Source organism: Talpa europaea (assembly GCF_964194135.1).
Source record: "Talpa europaea genome assembly, chromosome: 3".
Lineage (NCBI taxonomy): Eukaryota > Metazoa > Chordata > Mammalia > Eulipotyphla > Talpidae > Talpa > Talpa europaea.
This window is the reverse complement of record NC_140069.1, coordinates 5,391,846-5,414,111: the sequence shown is the minus strand read 5'-3', so window position 1 is coordinate 5,414,111 and position 22,266 is coordinate 5,391,846. Positions and strand designations below refer to the sequence as shown.

General features: G+C 54.0%; 2 protein-coding genes across 3 annotated transcripts in view; one reads left to right on the top strand and one right to left on the bottom strand.

Moving 5' to 3' along the window:
- TG (thyroglobulin) overlaps nucleotides 1-22,266 on the top strand; it is a gene marked incomplete at its 5' end in the record, with an annotated part of 169,129 nt that overhangs the window by 99,354 nt on the left and 47,509 nt on the right. The gene's annotated exons all lie outside the window — the stretch shown is intronic.
- SLA (Src like adaptor) lies at nucleotides 113-16,319 on the bottom strand (the record flags this gene model as incomplete). Of its 2 annotated transcripts, XM_084230217.1 has the most annotated exons (7): nucleotides 113-325; nucleotides 1,320-1,456; nucleotides 3,580-3,711; nucleotides 5,177-5,280; nucleotides 6,912-6,998; nucleotides 7,807-7,906; nucleotides 16,142-16,319. In XM_084230217.1, the coding sequence occupies 7 exons, from the start codon at nucleotides 16,317-16,319 to the stop codon at nucleotides 113-115; spliced, it is 951 nt and encodes a 316-aa protein (XP_084086343.1). The 2 variants fall into 2 exon arrangements, with proteins under 2 accessions (XP_084086343.1, XP_084086344.1); XM_084230218.1 differs by lacking the exon at nucleotides 3,580-3,711 and having other exon boundaries at nucleotides 16,142-16,202.

The following is a 22,266-nucleotide window of genomic DNA, read 5'->3' as shown; positions in this document are numbered from 1 at the left end:
CTGGAAGACAGATGCAAGGTCCCCCAGGGCCAGGGAACCCCGGCTCCGCAAGACCCTGGGCGTCTTCTGGCCTCTGTTTTGCTTGGGCGTGCACCCTGGCGTCTGCGCTCAGCTAGTCCTCAAAGTAAGGCGGGGAGGAGAAGAAGGAGCTCTTCCTCTTGCTGCCGCTGTAAATCAGGGACACTCTGTTCTTCTTTCGATCGAAGGAGCTGCCGTCTTCGCTGGTGAGGGACAGGTAGGAGGCAATGCTTTCCCGAAGGCCGTAGCTGATTACAGAATCATCCATACCCAGGGGGTTGTCTGCCCCTTCAGGATCAGCGTCTTCCTGGAGTCTTCACGGGCAAAGCAGGGGCAAGGATGGGGAAGGAGGAACAGAGTGGGACAGAGGACAAGAGAATGAAAAAAGGAAGAAGAAAAAAAATGAGACTGGTTAGTATTTCTCTAGGTCAGTGCTTCATTCTGCTGCTTACATGTGTGGCTGTGTGATCTCGGAGAAATCACTTGACCTCTCTGAACAACTACGCCCTTGGCTGGCTAAATCTTCCAACTATAGATTGAATATTTCTCCAGGATATTTAAAAGAAAGAACCATTTATCTCCCAGGCAGTTCTGATAACTGATTTTCTTTGAATTAGTCAATGGGAAGACATCTGGACGGGTGTGTTTAATTAATAAGATGATCTATCTACCTCAGACTGTAGGTATCTCTCAGCATATGATAGCTGATAATCAAATAAACAAAGCAGATGACAGGAAAAGTTTTTTTCCTTAAAAAAACTGAAGGCCTCTTAGGATTATGTAGGTTTTAAACTTTCTGAGTGAGTTTAAAATATATTAAATTAGAGGAAGATGTGTCCCTCAAATCTGTATAGTTTTGTAAATTAATGGCAAATTAACAACATAAAAAAATGTTAAATTTATTGCAAGATTTATTTGTGTGTGTGCTACACAAATAAATCTAGGATCCTTCCAGTTAGAAAGAGCAAGGTGGCATCTCTCAGCTAGGAAATCTATCTCTAACGCCAAATGGGGGCTCAATAATAAGTGCTTGCAGAACTGGGGGACCAAGGGCCTTGGTGGGGGTGGCCAGGCATGTGCCACCTGCCAGGTGAGGTCTGAGGCTGGGTCTGCCTCCCAGGGAGGAGGGGACTCGGCTGGCCTGCATCTGCTAAGGGGGCCTGTGCCAGGGTCTCAGCAAGAATGGCTGGGCTGGCAACTGGCCAAGTGGCCACGTCACACGCCACTGATTTGGGGCCTAAATGTTCATGGGTGTGCACACGCACACATGCATGTGCACACGCACACACACACACACACACACACCTGGACACCTTCTTCCAGTCGAAGGTCTTCTGGCGCAAGGTGACGGGTGAGTCGGGGACTCTCGCTGCTGGGTTTGTTGTGCTTTGGGTGAGGCAGGGCGTGGTCAGCACACAGCAGAGGCCATCAGCCACCTCTGAGGATGGAAGCAGACAAGGGCTCAGTGACTCCTGGTGCGCAGCCAGGCGTGGGCGGGGCATGAGGCCCTCAGGGAATGCAGCTTCCCAGTTGTTCCCAGGCCGAGGGCTGCCCCAGTTGTTTCAGGGATGTTTGTGGACCCTGGATCCTCACACCCTCAGCTGGCCACAGGTAGAGGGCAGGGCTCAGGATCCAGGATTGGCCACACTGAGCATGAAGCTCAGCTCCACCCCTGATGGTGAATCACCTTGATCTTCCCTGTGCCTCAGTTTCCTCAAATGCAAAATGAGAGGAATAAACTAATAGTGAAAGCAGTGGGCAGAGGCCCCCACCGCACTGGCGCTGACAGCCATCCTCGAAAAAGCATTTCAGTCCTCCTTTTACAGATGCAGAAACTGAGGCTTCGAGATGGGCAGTGATTTGCCCCAGACACCAGGCAGTACATGGAACGGGAGAACCAGACTGTTCAGACGTCTTAGAGTGTGATGTCTCCTACTCTGTGCCTTTAGGAAGAAGGTGGTGGGAGGTGGAAACAACCACATTATCTCCACTTTGAGGTCCCCTGGGGGCACAGGAAGCATTTCAGAGGTTCAGGTTCATTCCAGTTATTCACAGAGGTGACCTGCCCCAGTCCGGACTGACCCTGTGCGACACCCTGGGTATTCTCAGCCCAGAAGCCTCATGGACCCCCCGGTCAGAAAGTCTTTGCTGGGAAGGCATCCTGTTCGTGTGCGATGTTGTCTATGCAAAACTTCTGGTCTCTGCACCTCTCAGATGGTTGTTATTAAAAGCCAAATACCACAAACAACCTTTACTCGTAATCAGTAAAAGTTGACTGTTTCCAGGACTCCCTTCCTCTTTCATTTTAGCTGAGATGCTCGTTTTTTGCGTGTCATGGAAGTAATCTCTCTGATCAGGCTGTGGCGGGCATGTTCTGTAACCATCCTGTCCAGTCACCAGGACATGTCCTTCAGGGGGCCTGTCCTCCCCTGCCTGCTGGGAATGGGCAGCCAAGATCCGGCCCATTCAGGGGCGCCCACCCACAGAGCCTGGATCCGAGCTCAGGCCTGTGTCTCCCAAATGGCCATTCCTCCCTCAGCACCTGTGCCAGGTGTGAGGACCCAGCCCTGCGGATGCCTCCTTCTCCTTGAAATGCCCTTCAAGACCCCTTAAAGAACACTAGAAAAGGTAGTAGGGGTGTGAAGTCAGACATCCTGAACCCCAAGGAGGAAGAGGCTAACTTAGGATAAGCAACGTCCCCCTCCTGGCCCGGTACAGTGTGGGAGGCAGTGAGGAGCGTGGCTGATGCACCATGTGAGTCACCGATGTCATTCACACCACGCCCTGTGGGAACATTACACAGAGGAGGAGGCACAGGCACGTGAACCACCAACCCAAGATTGCCCAGAAAATCTGGCATATGAACACAGGTTCCAGAACCATCTTTGAGAGATTTAGCCACCTTTTTACTATTTAGCCCTATTTCATAGGTAGAATACCAACTTCTGCCCTGACATCCAGGCCTCTCACACCCTGACTCAAATTTCCTCTCCTGGCTCCACCCCTTATACCATCACAGCCACCCAAGCCCTGCTCTGCACCGCCATCCTGCAGGATGCTCCAGGGCCCAGGCAGGACATAGAAATGAGGGAAAGTCAACCCCTGGTCATTAAAAGCTTGTTGGGAAAGACTAGCACATGTTAGGTCTCAGGCACACGCCCAGAGCTCCAGAAGAGAAACGCCTGGCAGGTCTGGGGGCAGAGAAAACAGGTGATGAATGCAACCTCCTGGACTTCATCTGGGTGGCTTCCTGGTGGGCTTGAAGGCTGAGGACTTTGACATAAGGAGACGTGAAAATGAGTGACATTTCTGAACAAAGCCCAGAGGCCTTCTCAGAGGAAGTGTTTGTGGCTAGGAGTGCGGGGTGTATCCAGGTGGGCTCTCACCATTTGCAGGTTAGAGGGGTGAGGTTGTGCTGTGCTGTACCTGCTCAGCAGCGTTTACAGCAGCCTGGCAGGCTGTATGATAAAGTCAGATTAAGGAGACAGGACGGTGGGGAGTCCAGGCCCCCAGGCACTGCCTCAGGGGTTCCCGGGAGGGGTCCAGTGGGGTGCTGCTTACCTGAATAGTGATTGACCAGGTCCTCCAGGCACTGGAAGGTGAGCCTCGGGGAGATGTAGTACCAGTTGTTGGGCAAGCGGTAGATGCGGTAGTGCTTCACCTGCCGGTGTCTCACCGACAGCGAGTAAAAGCCTGCAGGAGGTGAGGGTCAGTCAGCGACACCCCACGTGTCCCCACCGAGGACACGTGGCCAAGGAGCCCACCTCCATGGAGCGGGTGGGTGCCCCAGCCTTGGGATACAGAGACATGGGGGTGTGCACTGGTGTTCTCCTGGCAGCCCCAGCACCCCCCGGCTGGGACACAGCTCGCGCTTTAGACACCTGGGAGGGTGTTTCTTTGCAGCCGGTTGCCACGACCACATCACTGCACTGGCTGGTTGGCCTTTGCTTGGTGGGGCTACCATTTGGGTGCTTGCACGTCCTTGTGTGGGTTCTCGAACCCAGTGGTCACAGTTGAATTGTGCCCCTTTGGGCCAGGGTCTCGGTCCTCCCAGAGCCTCCCCACCCACCACAGTGGGCCACCCCGCCCATTGGGAGGGTCTAACTGCCTGCTGATGGCACCCCTCTGATTTGTGCTTGGTTCCCAGAGCTTTGGGGAGAGTGGAGCTAGGGTAGTTTCCAAGCACCAATAGCCACAGCTCTGTTCGGTCTCAGCAAGGCCCCTGGGGACGAGGCCCCTGAATATTTTATAGACGGAGAGTGAGGCTCAGAGCCCCTGAGTCATATGACCAGAGGCACCCAGCTTGGCAATGGCAAATCTGGGGTGTGACTTGTCCTGAGCAGCCTCTAGGGTGTTCTGATGGGCGTCCCTGGGTGTGCCCCAGGCCCTCGTCCTGAGTCACCCTAACTTGTGTCTTCCGGTAATGTCAGCAGGACTGGAAATACGGTGAGCGGGTCAAGGGTAGCAGGTGGAAAAATATCAGAACTTTGCATACCCAAGGGAGCCCGCCACCCAACCCTTGCGGGCCACACAGCTGCCTGACGACATCGGTAATTACAGAGGAACTATGGCCCCGCAGACTGGGTTTGTCCCACCCCTGGGCCTCGCCGGCTTGGAGGCTCCTCTGTGTCTGGGTCCCCTGCTTTGGGGGTCCCCAGGGCAAGCATAGCAAGTTTTGTTTCCGCTTTGGCCTCCCTCTCCCTCCACACATTCAGCTTTTTGAGAGGAAGTGATTCCTGGATTTCTTGATCCCTTACACAGGGCGCAGACTTCCCCTAAGTGGCTGGTGCTCATCTGGGGTGCAGGGGTCCTGCCCCAGGTGGCCTGGCGCGTAACAGGCACACAGGAAACACTCTCAGGGTCTAAACTTCCTCTTCTTTGAGAGCAAGTGTACAGCTCGGAGCTCGAAGACACCTTCTGTCTTAAAAGCCTGGGAAAGCCTGGTGCTGAGTGTCTGTTCTTATGAGTTAAAATCCTCACTGCACCCAGGCCTGGCGCTGATCATATTGTTAATCCCAAGTTCTGGAAAAGGTGTATGGGGAGGGAGAGGGAAGGATTTGCGTGATGTGGCCACAGGGAACATGAGCCCTTGACAGTCAGCTGGGGGCACAGCCCTGGGCCCGGCCCGGGCAGGGAAAGCTGGGTCCTGGGCGCTCACCCTTCTTCGTCTCGCTCTCCCTGATCATGAAGGAGCCCATCTTGGTGTCTGGCAGCTGCAGCAGCTCCTCCGCCTTGTCTCTGCCCAGCCCTTCGAACAGCCAGCTGGGGAGGAAGAGGAAGGTAGCCATGAGCACCCAGAGCCAGCCCTGCCCCAAAACAGTCAGAATGAAGGTGGAGGTCCAGTGGTAGAAGTGTTTGGGACTAAAAAGGGGAGGTGCAGCGATTGATCATTCACTCATTCATCCATTCTCTCATCTGCTTTCTGCGTACCTAGCACCTGCTAGGGACTGCTCTGGATATCGAGGGCATAGAGATACATAAGACACCCTTCCTGTCTTCCTGTCCCATATTTCAAGTACCAGCTAGGATGAGCCCCTTCTGATTTTCATAATGAGGGACGCATTCTAAAGCGTGAGGAGGTTCCTGCTGGGCGGTTTGTTGGGTCTGTTTCCCTTACACACTAAGGGCCTGGCCTCCCCTCACCAGCTTCAGGGCAGGGCCTGTGTCTGTCTCTTCGGCTTTGCGTTTGTCTTTATCCTGATAATGGAGCTTGGTGTAGATTTGTAAATGAATGAATGAGTGGCTCCGAGAAAGAAAGACAAATGGGGGTGCATAATTTCACCCACTTGGCGAACCCCGCTTTGCGTGGGGTTGTATTTCCTTCTTGTCTCCTTTGCAACCTGTGTTCACCACAGAGCGTTCTGCAGCGACATGTGGTTTGGGCTTTTTTTCACTTATTGGTAAAAAGAAAAAAAAGCAGATGTGATGTGGCGTGAAATAGTGGAGAACCCGTCCATGCAACGGACCGGTCCTTGGGGAGCTGCGGTTTCTGGATGCCTTTTGGAAGGCAGCTCCGCCCACAAAGAGCTTCTCCGGGAAGCCCCATGCTCATTTTCCACAGTAGGTTCAGCCAGATCTCAGCATGAAAGGAAATGCTTTGCGGGCACTAGGCCACGTACTCAGAAGCAATTGCATCTGAATTTTCAATAGTCTCTGAATTTCAGTGACTGGGCCCTGGCCTTTCATCCCCAGGTCTGGATTCAGGTGTGCTGGGGTGAATAGGAACACTCCACTCTTTTGTGCCCTTTGAGAATTCACCATGGCACCCAAGTCCTCGAATCAGCACCCTAAGACAGGTGGGGGGGGCATTACCTCTCTCCCCGACAAGGTGTTCATGCAGAGTGATTAAATAAGGTGTGTGTGTCAGCCCTTATCAGCAAGTGATGGAGCTAGATCAGGGGACATATTGGGGGACACCCAATTCCATAGCCACTGGAGGTATTGCCTCTCTCCTGAGCGAAAGGGCCATATTGCATCTGGACATGGGCTGCTCTGTAGTCACCTGGGTGCTCACCACCCAGCTCCTGCCAGTTCATGCCTGTGCCACATCTCAGAGCCCTGGTGCTGGTGCAAGTTTCCTAGGATGAGTGGATCCAGGCCAGAGCTGACTTAGATACGTTTTGACACTCCCACCTCTTCCGAAGCATCACCCTCTGCTCACTGTCATCCTTCCAAGCACGAAATGGCCTTTGCTTTCATAATTGGCATGTGATACTGCCAGGAAAGGCACCAAGTTGCAGCCTCCCGAGCAGGTAGGCCATTCTCGCTGCTGCCCAGGTGAGCATGTGGCAGCAAAGCCTCCTCCACTGTTCCACTGGCCTCTTGCTAGCAAGCTTACAAGTCAATAGCACAGATGCCATATTTTATTGCTGCTACTTGAGGAATGTACTCACCCGTGGTATACTCTGGCCACACACATTCCAGGAATATAACTCTCTCGACCAGTGCTAAGAGAAATGGCTCTCCACCAGCCCCCTTCACTGGAAGAGAAGAACAGAGAGGAGGGGGCAGGTATGGGTGAGTGGCAGAGTGAATGAAGGAATGAATGAAGTAAGCAGATTTATCCCAGAGTATGTCAGGACACTCCTTTGTTAAGGCCTGTCTTTGACTGTGGTGACCCAGATTTCTCCATGTGAAAATGTAGTTTTTAAGTAGATCCCCCTGTTCCAAGCCAACTGGGAGCTCTTTATGCACTGGCAATAGCCAACTTTGAGAGATCAGCAGCTGATCTTTATAGTGGGTATTCCACAATCGGAGGATTATTTAAAATAAATGTTTACATTACTGATGTACACCCTGCAGGTAGCCAAGATGGGTCTGTATCAGTGAGGATCTAGACAAAAGGGCAAAGGCCCCTGTCTGCTCTGTAGTCTGTGCTGGGTGGTGGCAATATCAGGGTGGAGGGCACGCCTATTACTCATCATCAGAAGTGTTTGCTGGTCCCTGGTCCTCCTTCCCAAGCCGGTGCTGAGTGATGATAGCAGCACTGCATGTGTGGTAGGAGTGAGGCAATGTGGGAAGCAGAGGTTAGGACAGAAAAGGTCTCAGAGCCAAGTTAAGAAATTTAAATCGTATCCAGCAGGCAATGGGGAGCCACTGAAAGTTTTAGAGCTCTGGCAGCATTATGGAGGATTAAGCATTCAGGCCTAATGTGTGGACCAAATTTCTCACCTCAGAGAGCCAGGACCCAGTGGGAATTGGACAGATACAGCTAAAATCTAACAATCGCCACCCAAATCAAGTTCATCATTGCAGGGGGGGGGGGGTTATAAAAGTTTTGTGACTCACTCAGAAATCACACGCAGTTTCTCCCCTCGACGGAATATTGGGGGGCTGATGTCAGGAGATGGGTAGTCACTCAGCACGGCGAGGAAGTCGCTGTCCAGTCCTGGGAAAGCAGAGGCAAAGGGGGTTCTTAGTCACAAGGAGCCAGAAAGGGAGGCCTCAAGGATGGGCCTCCCCTGGGGACCTCTCAGATGCACACCCCTAATTTGAGAAACCACTACAGCAGCCACTCCCTTGTCAGGACTGGTAAAGGGGCCTGGAGGAGCCAGGGGTTGCTGACCCACTCTAGTCTCAAGCTTGCTTTGGTCTGATGTTCCCCTGAGAACTGGGGCCCCAGAGGCCCTGGAGCTAACATCACCAGCTCTGACTTCAAGGTATAACCCTTGGCTGCGGAGTCATGTCCTCTGGGGCAAGTTCCAGAACACCCATGAGAACAGCACCCCCCTTTTTAAGATGGGGATGACAAGATCCTGTTCCAGGGCCCACATGAGATGAGACGAAAGCAGGTGGCACCCCCTGGTGAATGAGCAGCAGATAATGACACCTCTTCTCACTTCTGCTGTCGCCAGTGCCCGCTCTGGCCCCGGGCACCCACCCATAGTGTGTGTGTGGTGGGGTGTCAGGAGACTTAGGCTACCTGACTTCTGAGGACCCACCGGGAGCCAAAAGACACCAATTCTGAGGCTCCACAAAGCGCTTATTCCTTATAGAGCAGGAGGCTCCATCCCGTTACCAAGATTTCGGGGAGGGGAGAAGGAAAATCAAGCACTTGTCACTTTTGTGCCCTGGAAATAAGGCTCATGAGGTTTTGCAAAGGAGCCCCGCTGTCTGCTTGGTGTGCGTGCGGCTCACTGTAGAGACGCAGTGATACATGTTTATTTGCTTTTTGTCACTAAGCAAAATCCTGTGTCACAGCCTCAGTGATTTCCTAGAGTTTGGGTACATTGGATGTGAGGTAATATTGGGGTACATATGGTGGGAAATAATACGCCTTATTCATCTGCAAAGACAGTCATTGTTTGTGATGACATTTTTCACTCCATCTGCTGGTTGGGCATCTGAACTCGAAATTCTGGGTAACACATCATTGAGTGATTCATTCCATAATTATTTACTAAACACCCAGCATGGGCCAAGCATGGGGAAAAGCAGGTCAGGATTTCCTGCTCTGAGAATGCAAATATTCTAGAGAACACATACATCATCCTGGGGGGTGAAGGGCATTTCCCCCCTTCACCCCAGGAGAACCTAGAGAGAGCCTAGCACTGCAGACTTGGTGACCCTCACCCCCGTACAGGCGCCTCTGGGCCCTGCCCCTTCCTGCTTGTACGTCCTGCCGTCCCATCTCACTAGTCCCTGCTCTAAGAAGCTGAGTAGAAGGAGAGCGTAAGTACTAGAACAAGAGGAAAGATGAGTGGGGGGTTTGGCAAAGGGTTTGGTTTCTAATTGACAAAGGAACCGGCTGTCGCCATGGAACAGGGCATGCAAATGTCTTGCTCGCTGTGGGAACTGAGTCACAGACCATAAGATGGAAAAGCCGGGCCCCTGGGCGCGGGACGGAAACCAAGTGATTCTCTGTGGTCTGGGGTCAGGGCGAGGGGTGAGGGGTAGAGCTGGCTCTGCAAGAACTGACTGGGGAGACCCCGATCTGCCCCTGCCCTGAGCCTGGGGGGAGACCACCTTGCTCACATTCTGCTGAATGAGAAAAGGGGTTCGTGCCTAGTGTCGCCCTGACCCCACCCCAATCATTAGAGGCAACACTTAAGAGTGTGCTGGACTTGAAGCCAGAAGCCCCAAGCTCTAATAAGGGATGGGCCCAGATTTCATGGGGCATGAATTTCATGCAAATGTGGAGGTCCTCTTGAAGATAAAGAACATGAAATGGCAAATACAAAATTGGGTGCCAGCCTGAGGGAGGCGCTGTGCGCTGAGGGGGCCTGGCCCACAGGCTGTTTCGTTTTCCTGTAAATCAGCCCAGCTCCCAGGCTGCCTTTGCCACGCTGAGTGCAGGTGTGGCCCTTGCTGCCCTGGGCTGGGGTCGGTCTGGGAATCGGGAGCTGGAGAACCCTTCGTGATGTGCATCTGGACGAATGGCCCCAAATAAAAAGGGCCCATTTATTACCCGGCTGCACAGTCTGGAGCGAGACAGCCTTTGTGTTTCCTTGATTTGCCAGATGCCCCAGCTCAGAGCCAGAGGACACGCTGCCCCCTGCCTGGAGGGCACCCGCCTGCCCTGCTCTCTGGCTCTCCCCCAGCCAGTCCAGGCCAGTGCGGAAACATCACTGAAAATACAGTGTTGGGTTTTGCTTAATGTAGTGGCCTTTTCGGGGTCCCATGCAAGGGATTCCAGGACCATCCCCCTCACCTTTATCACCAGAGTTAGAAAAACTGAAGGTGCTGAGTTGGGTTTGTGTTTCGGGTATGAGAGTTGGGGGACCTGCAGCCTTTTAGACAATCTACTTTAGGGTCCCACTCACGCTTCCCTGGGCCTTGGTCCTGACAGCGAAATAGACTCAGGGGAGGAAATTTACTTGCTCATAAATTTCAAAAATATTGTGTCCTTCTGGAGCTTCCCCCCCTCTATGGAGAGCTGAGCTTTTGAATTAAACCAGATTAACAAGTGGCCTGAGGAGAGGCTTGCTCAGGAAGTCAGCGGATTATTGGCAGCCTAAGATAAGGCAACAAATTAAGTGGAGAAGTTGGTGCTGGGCGTGAGAGAGAAATCCAGGGAGGATTGTTGGAAGAGAGAATGTGCTTTGGAATCGATCAGACTTGGCTTTAATTCCACCACCACGACGTAATAGTTTGTGATTTGGGGAGAGATTTAACTTATCGGAGCCACGTAAAAATGGGAAATCTTAGAATCCTCCCCAAGTCCTGGCCCAGGACTCAGTGCAGCGGGTGTCTGGGCCTTTCTCACGAAGTAGCAGCTCATAAAGGGGTCGAGTGGGCTCTTGTCCATGATCCAAGGCTACTTTCAGCCCGGCACGTCCTACATTTTGAAAAGTCGCCGGGAGTAGAAATCTGAAAATATTCTTATCTTCCCAAGACAGACTCCTTTTGGTGAGAACAGAAGATGAAATTCAACAGGTCAAATATTTGCTGATAGCAGATGTGAGTCAGATTGAACCAACTCAAAAATGAGTCAGATTGAACAAAATGTACAAAAGTATCACACAGGAAGTGAGTCCAAAAAAGCACTAGGAGACCCAGGCTGAGCGCAGTAGCCACAGATATTACTTAGTCAAAAGGGCACCGGCTCCTCTCTGCATTGTTATTCCTTAGAGCACCTTTTTCATGACTCTGAGCCCCAGGGCTCAGCCCCAGCAAAAGCAGCCACTCTCTGCTTTGCTTCCAAGGCTCTCTTCTGCCCTACAGATGGAACATTCTCTCTACAGGGTAGAGAAACCAATGCTGGGCATTTTTGTAACTTGTCCAGAGCAGAACAAGAGCATTTCCAAGGTGAAGGTCACGCCTCTAAGCCAAATAGCTCTTCCTGGCTCTTCATCACCAGGCTCTCCCCAGCTGACTCTTGATCCCTCGCAGGTTGGGACGAAGCCTGATTCAGAGGAGGCTCTGTGTGTGCTTGGCAGGCGGGGCAAAGGCCGCGAGTCCATCTCTGGTGGTTGTTCCTCGGGGCTGTGCCCAAATCCAGGCCTTATTTTTAGACCCTTTTACAGGAAACACACACTCACACAAGGAACCCATCTGACGGGGCTGGGCAGGCTGCCCGCCCAGCTCTCGCGGTCACCACCGACCTCGGCTGCTGTGGGTACTGTCTTGTGGGCTGGTGGGTGAGATGCAGCGGCGCAGGAAGCTCTTTATTGAAAGCTTTGGTCTCTCCATCTGTTAGGTGGGGCAGGCTGGGGCTGCGTAGACCCCAGGATCTCAGATGGTGCCACGAGGTGAACTCAGGCGGGGACTCCCAGGTAGTGGGCCGCTGCCTGATTCCAAAGCCCTAACCTCTCGGCAGGACACGCAGACGCTGCCCTTGACCGATTCCTCACAGCTGAGCACCATCTACTCTGCTGCTTCCACGTTCACTCACTTAGAAGAGCTTTAACGCCTTTCTGAGCAAAGTGAAACCGTGGGCTTGATCAACTAATAACTATATCTATAGACTTGCAAAATTGTTTCATGTGGATTTTTATAATCTCCATCAAATGCACCATGATAGAAAAGTTGAGTGATCACGTTCCCTGGAAACCAGGTTCTGGGCCAGCAGCGGATGAGTCCCCTATCTGGGGACGTGGACAAAGCCACGGGGCTCACATATATCCTGCTCCTATCCCACACGGGCTAAATCTGGTGGCCTCATTGTCCCTGGTGCTAAAGAGCGCCTACCCCCTCTGAGGACCCCCTGGTTTCTCGGAAGCCTGCCCCACCATGCATGTGGCGTGGGGGTCAAGAGACTCAGGCCTCCTGGCTAGCAGTCCCAGCTGTCTCCTCCCCAGCCGTGGGGCCTCAGGCAAGTGATGGGACCTTCTTGTGCTTCAGTTTCCTCAACTGCAAAGTGGAGGTGCTGATAGTGATAACCCCTTGCAGCTGTTGTGAGTAGAATTTGTACATGCAAAGCACATGAGCCCCCCACTCTCAGTGGCCAGTCACCCTGGGTCTCCCAGGTGAGAACTGGGGACACACACTGACCTCTCTCAGCATCTGTGTACTTGTGTAGAAGCAGAACAAAGAGCCAGGTTTAGGGGGCTCAGGATTCACTAGGAGGCTTGTAAGAAATTAGCCCTGGGGCCATCACCCTCCATCACCCCGATTCTGATGAGAAGCCTGGGGTGCGGCCCTGGGAGCTGCAATATTGACAACTTTCCAGGGGACTCTGATGCAGGTGGTCTGAGGACTGCTTCCTGAGAAGACATGGGGGACCTTGAGACGTCCCTGCCCCCTCTTCCTCCACAGAGCCCTGCCTGCCTCTCACCCCGGGGGCAGCCCCTCAGCGCTATGTAAATGCCCTGTTTCGCCTGATTTCCGTCCTGCACAGAAAGGGTCTGACGGTGTTGGGCTTCAATACCACCTCTGCTGGCGAGATCTCACTTAGGTGAGGTGATAAAAAGGCAACAACCCAGAAGGGAAAAAGATCACAGCATTGGGACCGAATTCTCTGATGAAAGAGAAAGATGAGACGCGGCCAGGAACCCCAGCCCCGTTCCGCTCCGCGTGCCTCTGTCTGGCATGTCTGCTCATGTGTGTAGCGTGGTAGAGAAAATCAGCTCTTTGGGATGATTTGGAAACAAGTCACAGAATTGCCATTCCACCCCTTTTAAAGCTCTTTTTTGGGGTGGGGGGTGACCATTTAGACATAGCCTAGGGCAACCAGGGGATCCAGGTGAAGTTTAAAAAAGTCATGACTGGAAAGGGATTTGCATTTACCTTAAGGAATCAAAAACGGAAATTCAGGATACCCGGCGCCTATTCACAGATCATGAAACCATCGACACAGCAAACTCCACGCCCTACCGTGTTTACCGCAGCGCTGCTGCCACACAGGCCGGGCTTGGGACAAGCCAGGGCAGAGGGCGGCCCAAGGGCTGCAGGGTTGGACCAAAAACATGGGGATGGTCCGCCCAGGATGCTTTGCAGCCCCTGGGGATGGGGAATGCGGCCAGTGACAGCTAACTGGAGGCAGTTTGAGGACATGGTGCTCAGGAAAGCAGGTCAGGATGACAATATAAACACTGGATACTCAGCGGATCATTGGACAGAGTAAAATGCTTACAAAACTAGCAGACTTTAAGAAAGGAAGTGAGGTTTCTGGGGTAAGTGGAGGGGGAGGGAGAAAGGGCTGGTGGGGATCATCTGAACAGCACTGAGACGTGCCATAGCGCGAAGCCAACAACCACTCTCTCCGCAGGCCCGTGTGCTGCTTGGGCTGGGGTGACGCTGTCTCCATCTGCTCCCTCCTGCATTTCAGAGCTGTTTCCCCTCCTGGGGGGGCTGACTGACTCCCTAGGTCACAGGTTCCCAGGTGACAACCTGGAGCCTCAGCGGGTCATTTGCCTCTGGAACTGCCCCACTTCCATCAAGTCCTGCTGCCTCTGGGCACTAGACTAATCAGGAAGGTTCTGCAAAGTTTCCTTTAAGAGGGAAAGGATGAGCAAAGCCACATTCACAGCCATTAAGTCACAGTGCTGATTTGGGGGGGCAATCTCCTAAAAACTCATAGAACGGTATTTGTCTAAAAGCACACAGGTGGGCCAACGGCGGGTCCCCATGCAGATCCGGGGCATGGCTTTAAGGCTCCACCAGGCTGACATCCGAGGAGGGCTGACGGCTGCTGGCCCAGGCAGCCGGCTCCCACACCTCCTGCACGTTCAGGGCCAATCAGATGAGTGGGTGCAGGCACATAGGCCAAAGGGGAGCGCCTTTCTGACAACCTTGGCAGCAGGCGGATGGGGGCCATGAGCACAGCAGCTGTCCCTGGCCCGCATTTGCCTCCCCTGTTCCAGGAGGTGTCAAAGAGAAGAGGAAGCAAGTTAGGACTGCGCACAGGAGAGCTTTTCAGGGTGGAGGTGGGCCGTGGAGTGGAAAAGCCACCCCCAGCGCTTGATGTGGTTGCCTGGATCACCCAGGGGTACAACCCGGGGAATTCTCTGAACCCGGGGGTGGAGGGGTGGGGAGACCCCGCGACCTCCTTTCTAGCGGCGACCTCCCACCCACGCGGTGGAAAAAGAACGACTTCTTGCATGACGATTTGCACTGAAAAAATAAAGGCAAATGAACCCGTCCTGGGAGGCCCATGTTTTCCTGGAGTTTGCTCAAGCATGGCCCACAGCCCTGCGTGCCGTGGCGGCTGCCTCCTGGGCCAGCCTGGGCCGTGGCTCACACTGTCTGTTTTCCTGAACCAACCATGACCGTGTCGGGAGGAGGGGCTGGAGGCCGTGGCTGGAGTTAGTCTGGAGAAGGTGGGAGGTGGGGCCCAGACTCTCTCCCCGTGGCCCCATGAGCTGCACACAGCTCTGAGTGTCGGTGGGAGGTAAAGGACCCGGACTTCTTGGGGACCCGAGGAATTCACACCGGGCCCCACCTTGTCACATGATCCTGTCTTTGTCCTGGGGAACACGCTTTTGGTTTTCCTCCGAGGTTTGGGGAGGTTACTGGCTTAGAAAGAGGACTCCAGATTCCCCCCACTTAGGGCTTGAGTAGGAGCAAGGCCTCTGCATGCTCAGTTGGGGACATCTGAAGGCCTGAGACCTCCCCCCATCACCTGGTGTCTTCATTTTGGAAGGCTGAGAAGGCGGCTCCTTTTTTAAGTGGCCATAGAAGGTGCGGAGTGAGGCAGGACAGGCCCCAGCTCCGTCCACTCTCGTGTGAGCTCTAGTTGGATGGATGTGGTGCCTGTGAACTTGCCCTGTGTGTGGGGTGTGGGGAGACCCACTGTGGCCACCCCTCAGGAGAGGGAGACCAGGCCACAACAGCTGTGATGTAAGGTGGGAGGCGGAAGTGTCCAAGGCCCCCAAGAGGCACCCTGTGCATATACCCCCTGACCTCCTGAACATTCCCTTCTCAGCCCCTCAGGACCCACACAGCCTGCCCTCCACCCCAACTTGGAAATACAAGAGAGGGTGTGAGGATCAGACCTGCCCTGAGTCGGGAGCATGCTGCTTGCTTTCAGCCTCTGCCTCCTGCTTGTGCCATGCTCGCGACAGCCCTGGCCGCTGGCTGAGGACTCTAGCTCTGGAGCCTGGCTCGCCCTGGCGTCTCTGGGCAAAGCTGACTTTTGTCATCCTTGATTAACCAGTGACATGGTGCCCACCCCCTGGAACACCAGGCCCTGTGGTCCTCCCAAGGGCCCCAAGGACTGTTCTCGGGCAGCCTGCTTCTTCCCAGGTGGGGGTTTTCATGTGCACTGATGTTCAGAGAATGGACATTTCTCTGCTTCTTTTATCAAAGGATTGCCTTCCTTTCCAAAGGCCTCATGTTGTTAGCGTCTAGAGTCCTCAAGGAGCTAATGATCCCCATGGCAACAGCACGTCGTGGCTGGCGGGGCAGGCTTGGTACCCAGGTCTCTCGTTTTCAGAATCAGTCAGACCTGAGTGCTCACAGCCAGTGACGCCCATTTCCTCTGTGGGCCTCAGTTTCCCCAGTATAAAATGAGGACATTGAGCCAGCTGCTCTTGAGGGTCCATCACCAAACGCCCATCCTGCCGTGCCCTCCAGGGCACACCTCTCCCCCAGCATTGACCTATGAGCACATCCACCACAGAGCAAGCGAGAAAGAAGACCCGGCCCTCTTTCGTGCCCACCGCCCCGTCTCAGCGATTAGCAGTGTCCCCACGCCCCACCTGCCCCAGGCTCACACGGGAGCATCACCAGGACCTGGACTTACCCTCTGGGCTGGGCAGGGGCCTCTCGGGGGGCGCCGGGGTGGATCTCATGCTGTTCCCCATTCCTCTCTCTGCCTGGGCCGTCGAAGTCGCCCGAAGCCTACGGCACAGGAGACACACGGGGAGAGTCAGCCACGCGCCGAGCCCTCTGGGTGGAGAGTGACCTAGTTTAGGGTACATGGCGCATCATTTCACGGCCGCTCACTTCTTGCCGGGAGGGTGTTTTCATGTGCAGATGAGATGGGTGAATGTTGGTTACATTTGTGCTGCTCCGATTCTTTTATCAAGGGGACTACAGAGCAAAACCACAGAGAGGGAAGTTACTGGCAAACGCTGTTGTTGGTGAAAGTTTCCACTCCGCCCTGGCGGAGGAGAGGGGCCGCGGCGGCTGCCGGCGGAGCGGGGTGCAGATGGGCCGGAGCCGCTGGCCTCGACTCCTGGCCTGGTGGGCTCAGAACTCTGAGACCCCAGGGGCTCCAGGGTTTTGCAACCAAAGGGAGTGAGGATAGGGCACTTTCTGCTTCCACCTTCTCTCTGCTGCTTGAGTTTTTCAGCAGGCTCTGACAAGCAGTCGAAGAGGAAACCCCCGACAGCGCCATGTATTTGCTGCAGGCGTAGCAGGTTCGTGCGACTGTGACTTTTTGTGATTGTAAGTCACTGCACTCCTGACCCCATTTTGCGGTAAAGGAAACTGAGTCTCTGAGAGGGATGGTCACATGGCACGGAACCCGGACCTGGGGCTGAACGACTGATGCTAAGTCTCTGGCTTGTTCCATGACAGTTCTGAGGGTGGGCTCTGGAAGGAGACCCCTGGGTTCAAGTTCTGGTTCTGCAGGTGCAAGCTAGATGAACTTGGACACATTACTGAGCTCATCCTGCCTGTTTGGGCGAGTCGTTATAGCACAGGGGGGTTGTGGCTGCAACAGGTCAAGCACAGGAGATGCGCAGCACAGAGCCCGGCAGGCCATACCTGCTGGTATCGCAGAGATGGGGTGTTTTCTAGTTGCACATGATGATAAACTCATTTCTAGGCCCTCATGCAAGTATTTCAGGGACACATGCTTGTTAGTGCCCTCTCAGGCTGCTGTCGCTGCCTCCTCATGGGGACAAAGGGCATCAATGGGGCAGCGAGTGGGTGTCCAGCCCAGATAGTCTGGCCTGCACCCCATTCTGCATTGGCCTTTTAGCAACAGGACATATGACCTTGAAAGGGTTCAAGATCAGCTGATCCAGTACCCTCACCTGCCCCCCCGCCCACTGGCCTTGACTCCATCTTCCATGTCTTACAGGTTTGGGTTTTGGAAAGGTCTATGATCTCAGAGCAAGTAGGGAAGGGAAGTCTGTGTCACTTCCTAATTTGTGAGGGACAGGAGAGGGGAAGGTGGAATATCTGCATATTAGTAAACAAGTAGAACCAAAGTGAGTGTTTTTTGGAAAGTTAATATAATTTAACTTAAATTATCAATCTAGTTAAACTAATTACTTAAGTTGTTTATCCATCATAACACAAACTGGTAGACTGTAATATCACTGTGCTTCAATTGATTATAAGATACAATTATAAAAACCATAAACTCAAGGTGCACCACAGAAGATGTGGCTGAGCAGGCCTCATGTCCAAAGTTAGGGGAGCACCCCTGTGCTCTGGTTCCACTGGCCCCTGTGACTGACACATTGGGGGGTCCTAAGGACCAGGCCCCTCCCATGTCCCTTCCTGGCGAGGCTGAGCCCTGTTTCCTTCATCTCACCACCTGCTCCCCAAATGCAGCTGAGGGGCTGCCTTTGGCCTTGGCGGCAGCTTCACATGGACTGGACAGGTTTTCACATCACTAGGGGCCCCAGTCCCCAACCTGGAGCAGCACTCAAGAAAATGAGCTCCCAGAAAGTGCTTGAAAAACCACACCAGGTGGATTGAAGCCTCATTCCTTGGGTACAGCAGGCACCTAAGCATCTCTGGTGTGGGGCGCCAAGCCAGCGCCCAAGAAAGGCAGCCTTGGGGTCTCACTATGGACCTCTGAGCCCCACCTTGCACCTTTCCATGGAAGGAGCAAAGCTGGTAGCCTCTGACCCTGTCCCAAGAGCTGGGGGTCCCATAAGAAGTAGCCAGCTCACCTTGTAGGGTGCACAGCTTCCTGCCCCTTCTGGGCTACACCCGGAAAAACCTGGACCCATTGTCCCTCAGCCTTCCTGGTGGTCCCTTAGGCCTCTGGGCTGCTGGACAGGACAGTGCTCTTAGAACAGGCTGAGGGGGGCCAGCAGCTCCCCCTGCTGTGGTCTCTGAACCCTACACATCCACCTCACCCCTCTGGCTACTGAGAATCCCCACAAGTGTCTCCATACCACAGTGCCCTTGTCACTCAGCTCCCCGAATGGTATCATCCTGCTCCTGGCAGTGGACGGGTCCTTGGGTCAGGGTTCATTACAGACTGGGGAGTGTCTTCATCTCACCCCACTAAAAGCTCACCTCACACCCACAAACCCATTAATTCCCTGCAAGGGAATTAAGCCTCCTATAAAGCGTCTTAACCTTAGCCCCCTGTAAGCCCTCTCTCCCCCCTACAAGATACTCCCCCCCACAAGCCCACCTTACCCCACACCATTTAGAAAAACCCCTGTGGTCTCTCACTGCTTCTTTAATCTCTAAGAAGGAGTTAACTTTTCTGAGAAAGGCTTTGCTTGAAGAGAGAAAATCCCCCCAGAGGATGAGACTAGGAGTCCCCCTAATGAAATCGGGGAACAACGTGATTTAATCTGTGACAGTTTCATGCGGTGGCTGGAGCTAGGGGAGAGGGTCTGAGACGCATAATTGCTTCCAGGAAGAATAGAGAAAGGGCCGGGGAGAAACGAGGTCATGAACGCAGGCCCCAGCCCGCTGGCTCCCTTCCGTGTGAGGTCAAAGCATGGAACTGGTATCTGCGTGTTCGTTTCCCCCGCCTTTGGACCGGTGCCAGCGCCTGTTGTGGTGGTGGCCTCGCTCACCCTTCTGAAGCATGAAATTAGTGGAAAAGGTGAATTCCGAAGAGAGCACAGTTCCCTTTGAATTCTAACAATGGCGCCTGGAAAATTATTCAGAAAGAACTCCCCTCGCCTTTCTTGTGAAGTCCCAGAGATGGGCCCTGCCCGTACCTTTACTTCCTCAGCATCGAGGAAGGCATCCCTGCGGCCTCCTGGCCCCCAATCTGCTGGGCAGCTACACGCGCCCTTGCATTTCATCTTGCCAGCCCCCGGGAGGGAGGCAGACCTGCCTCTGTCGCTGCGTGCGGAGGGCCAGGCCAGCTCACCCGCCCTGGCTCCTGGGCCCAGAACCCCGCAGTGCGGGAAGCAGGACGCAGCTTCCTCCCTGACTTCAGACCCCACGTCCCTTCCTCTCCCAGGGACGAGCTGCTTCTGCCCACCCTGGTCAGTGTGGACGCCTAGCATGGAGCGGTCCCGCCTGAGAGAGCTGCTTTCAGGGATGTGGGCTGTGCCTGCCCTCAGTCCTCTGGTTGATTTCTGCTTGACCCGATGGGGCCCTTGCGCCGTGTACTCTGAAGGTACAAATACACCAGCTCAGGCTTCTCGGAACTTTCCTTTCCCGAGTAGCATCCCAGAATAGTCCCAGGCCCTCGCCCACGGTGGGCTGCTGGCGGGCAGGCCAGGTGTGGGAGAGCAGGGTATCCTGAGCCCCTTCATAGGATGCCAAGGGGAGGGGGGTTTGAGGACCCCCACAGGGCAGGTCTGGACCCTAGTAAACCAGGGACAGGTGGACGCCTTGGCGACAGTGGGGGCTCGTATGAGAACCTAGGTCGGGAGTCACCCTTCCCTTTGGCCTGCGCAACTGCTCCGAACAGCTGTCCATTCATTCACATGGCCTGCTTCTGAGTGTGACGCCTTGTGTAGGGGGCATCTCCATCCACCCATCAGAACCCCAACAACAGCAAGCAGAAGCCCCCACCCTCACCTCACAGGCATTGGCTTAAGCCCCACACACTGATCATGCTCCTAACAACCCCGCGTCCTGGGTGAGACCACTGCTAACCTGTCTGAGGTCGTCCTCCCAGAAGGAGGTAAGCTGGTTCTAGCAGGGCCTGCCGGCACGAAACCTGACCTCGTTCACCGTGAAACGCTGCCTGACTTCCTTTCCCCCCACCAGTCACCACTGTCCAGTCTAAGAGGCCACAGAACAGTGTTGAAAACTCATCAAGGCAAATTCTGGACCACAAACTTTTGGGTCGCCTTTCATGCAAGGACACGGAGGTCCCCAGCATGGACATCCTGTCTGGGATATCACATGGCAGTGGCCGGAAGCCACGTCCCAGTGCCCAGAAGGGCCAAGAGAGAGGCCAGTTAAGGCTGCTCAAGACCCAGCTGTCACCACCACTCATGGACGCCTGGTTGGTCAAAGGGCAGGAACAAACTGTGGGGAATGTTCTCCGACCTTTCAGGGCATTGTGTTAGGGAGCTGTTAACACTAATGTTTGTGCAGCAAAAACAGCAAACAGCTGTGCTCGTACTACCCCTAATTTTATACAAGTGTGACCTGCAAATAGATGTAGAGAGAAAAATGTTAAGGAAATTCTCCACAATGTTTCCTAGGTCTCTTTCTCTCTCTCTGGGTAGTGGTTTTATAGATGAATTTATCAACTTTTTCTTTACATCTTTCAAAAATTTCCAAATTTCCCCCACCTGCATGGATTGCATTTATTATCAGAAGAAGCTGGGGAGAAGGGAGACTTGCAGGGGTCTTCAGAGCAGGCGAGCTCATCAGATCTCGCTCCTCACTGCTGGCTGTGTGTCCTTTGGCAAGTCACTGCACTTCTCTGAGCCACTGCTCTTAAACCCATAAATGTGGGCCATGAATACATGGCCAGCGGGGTTCTTGTGAAGCATGAACTGCAGTCATCTCTAAAGCATCTCTAAGATGGGTATGGTAAATAGAAGCTAAAATGACCAAACCTGGACCCCTTGGGAAATCGGTGGCCAGCCAACTTAGAGTGTGAGCTTGAGCAAATCATGCTTCCTTGGTCCCCCCAGCGTCCTGCAGTGTTATGGGAAAGGTTAGCCACAGTTGCTAATGGCCCTTTGCCTCCACCGTACCCTGCTGACTGGTACCACGACCTGCCCTTTTGTCTTGGGAGCTCTCCGTCAGCCTGGGGTGTGAGCTCTGCTCCTGGAGCCATGAGAGCTGGGACAGGGGTTCAGCTTCCGTTGGTTCCCTGCCAAGGATCATGCAGGATTTCCGGGGGGCACCCCACCACATCCTGACCTCCCTCGACAGGTGCAACCACCTGCCCATGACCCACATCACTCCCTGCTCGCCTGCCAGGGCAGGTGCAGCCACAGGCTGTCCCACCTGCCCCCAGCTCCACCTTCTCGCCTTGCCCCGTGCAGGGGCGGCAGTGGCTCCTGGGGGCCCTGGCCAGGGCAGGACCTACGAGCAGGCAGCCCACTTCGAGGGGCTTTCCTTCTTTTGTTCTCCTTCCACCTGACTAGAAATCCGAGGCTTGAAGGTGCTGTTTGGACGAGGCCACCCTTCCAGGATATCTCAAGCCTGGTGATAGATACCTGTTTTAAGAAAGTTTTAAGTTTAATACTTATTGATACCTGTTTTAAGTTTAAGAAGCCCCTCTAGTCTTGACAGGACACACCAATCAGAAAACACCAACTACAAAAGGGCATTACAAAGTGCTCTGAGAGGGCAAGCAGTCCCCCTGCATGTCCTTGGGTCTCTCCCAGCACTGTCATCACAAGACTCCCATCCCTTTGCCAGTGAGGCCACAGGCCTGAGCCTGTGTCCTGGCCCCGTCCACCCTCGGGTGCCCCGATGAGGAGCTCATGTGCTCTGAGGCTGGAGGGAGACTCAATTTAATCCTTAGGCCACATTAGCATGGAGGCGTCCTATAAAAATTATGATTATTTGAGGATGGCGTAGGGATAAGCCAAGTTGGGGCCGCGTAGCTCTGCAGCAAATTTCACTTTCACTCCCGTTAAAGTCACAAAAACCCCTTTCCATTTTTATCTATTTGCTTTGATTTTAAACATGACTTAGTGGAGCTTCCTTGCTGGTTTTTCACAGGCTGAGCACCTGGTGGGGTCCACACGGCTCAGCTCCTGGTGACAGCGAATGTGTCACAGGCCAGGGGGGCGT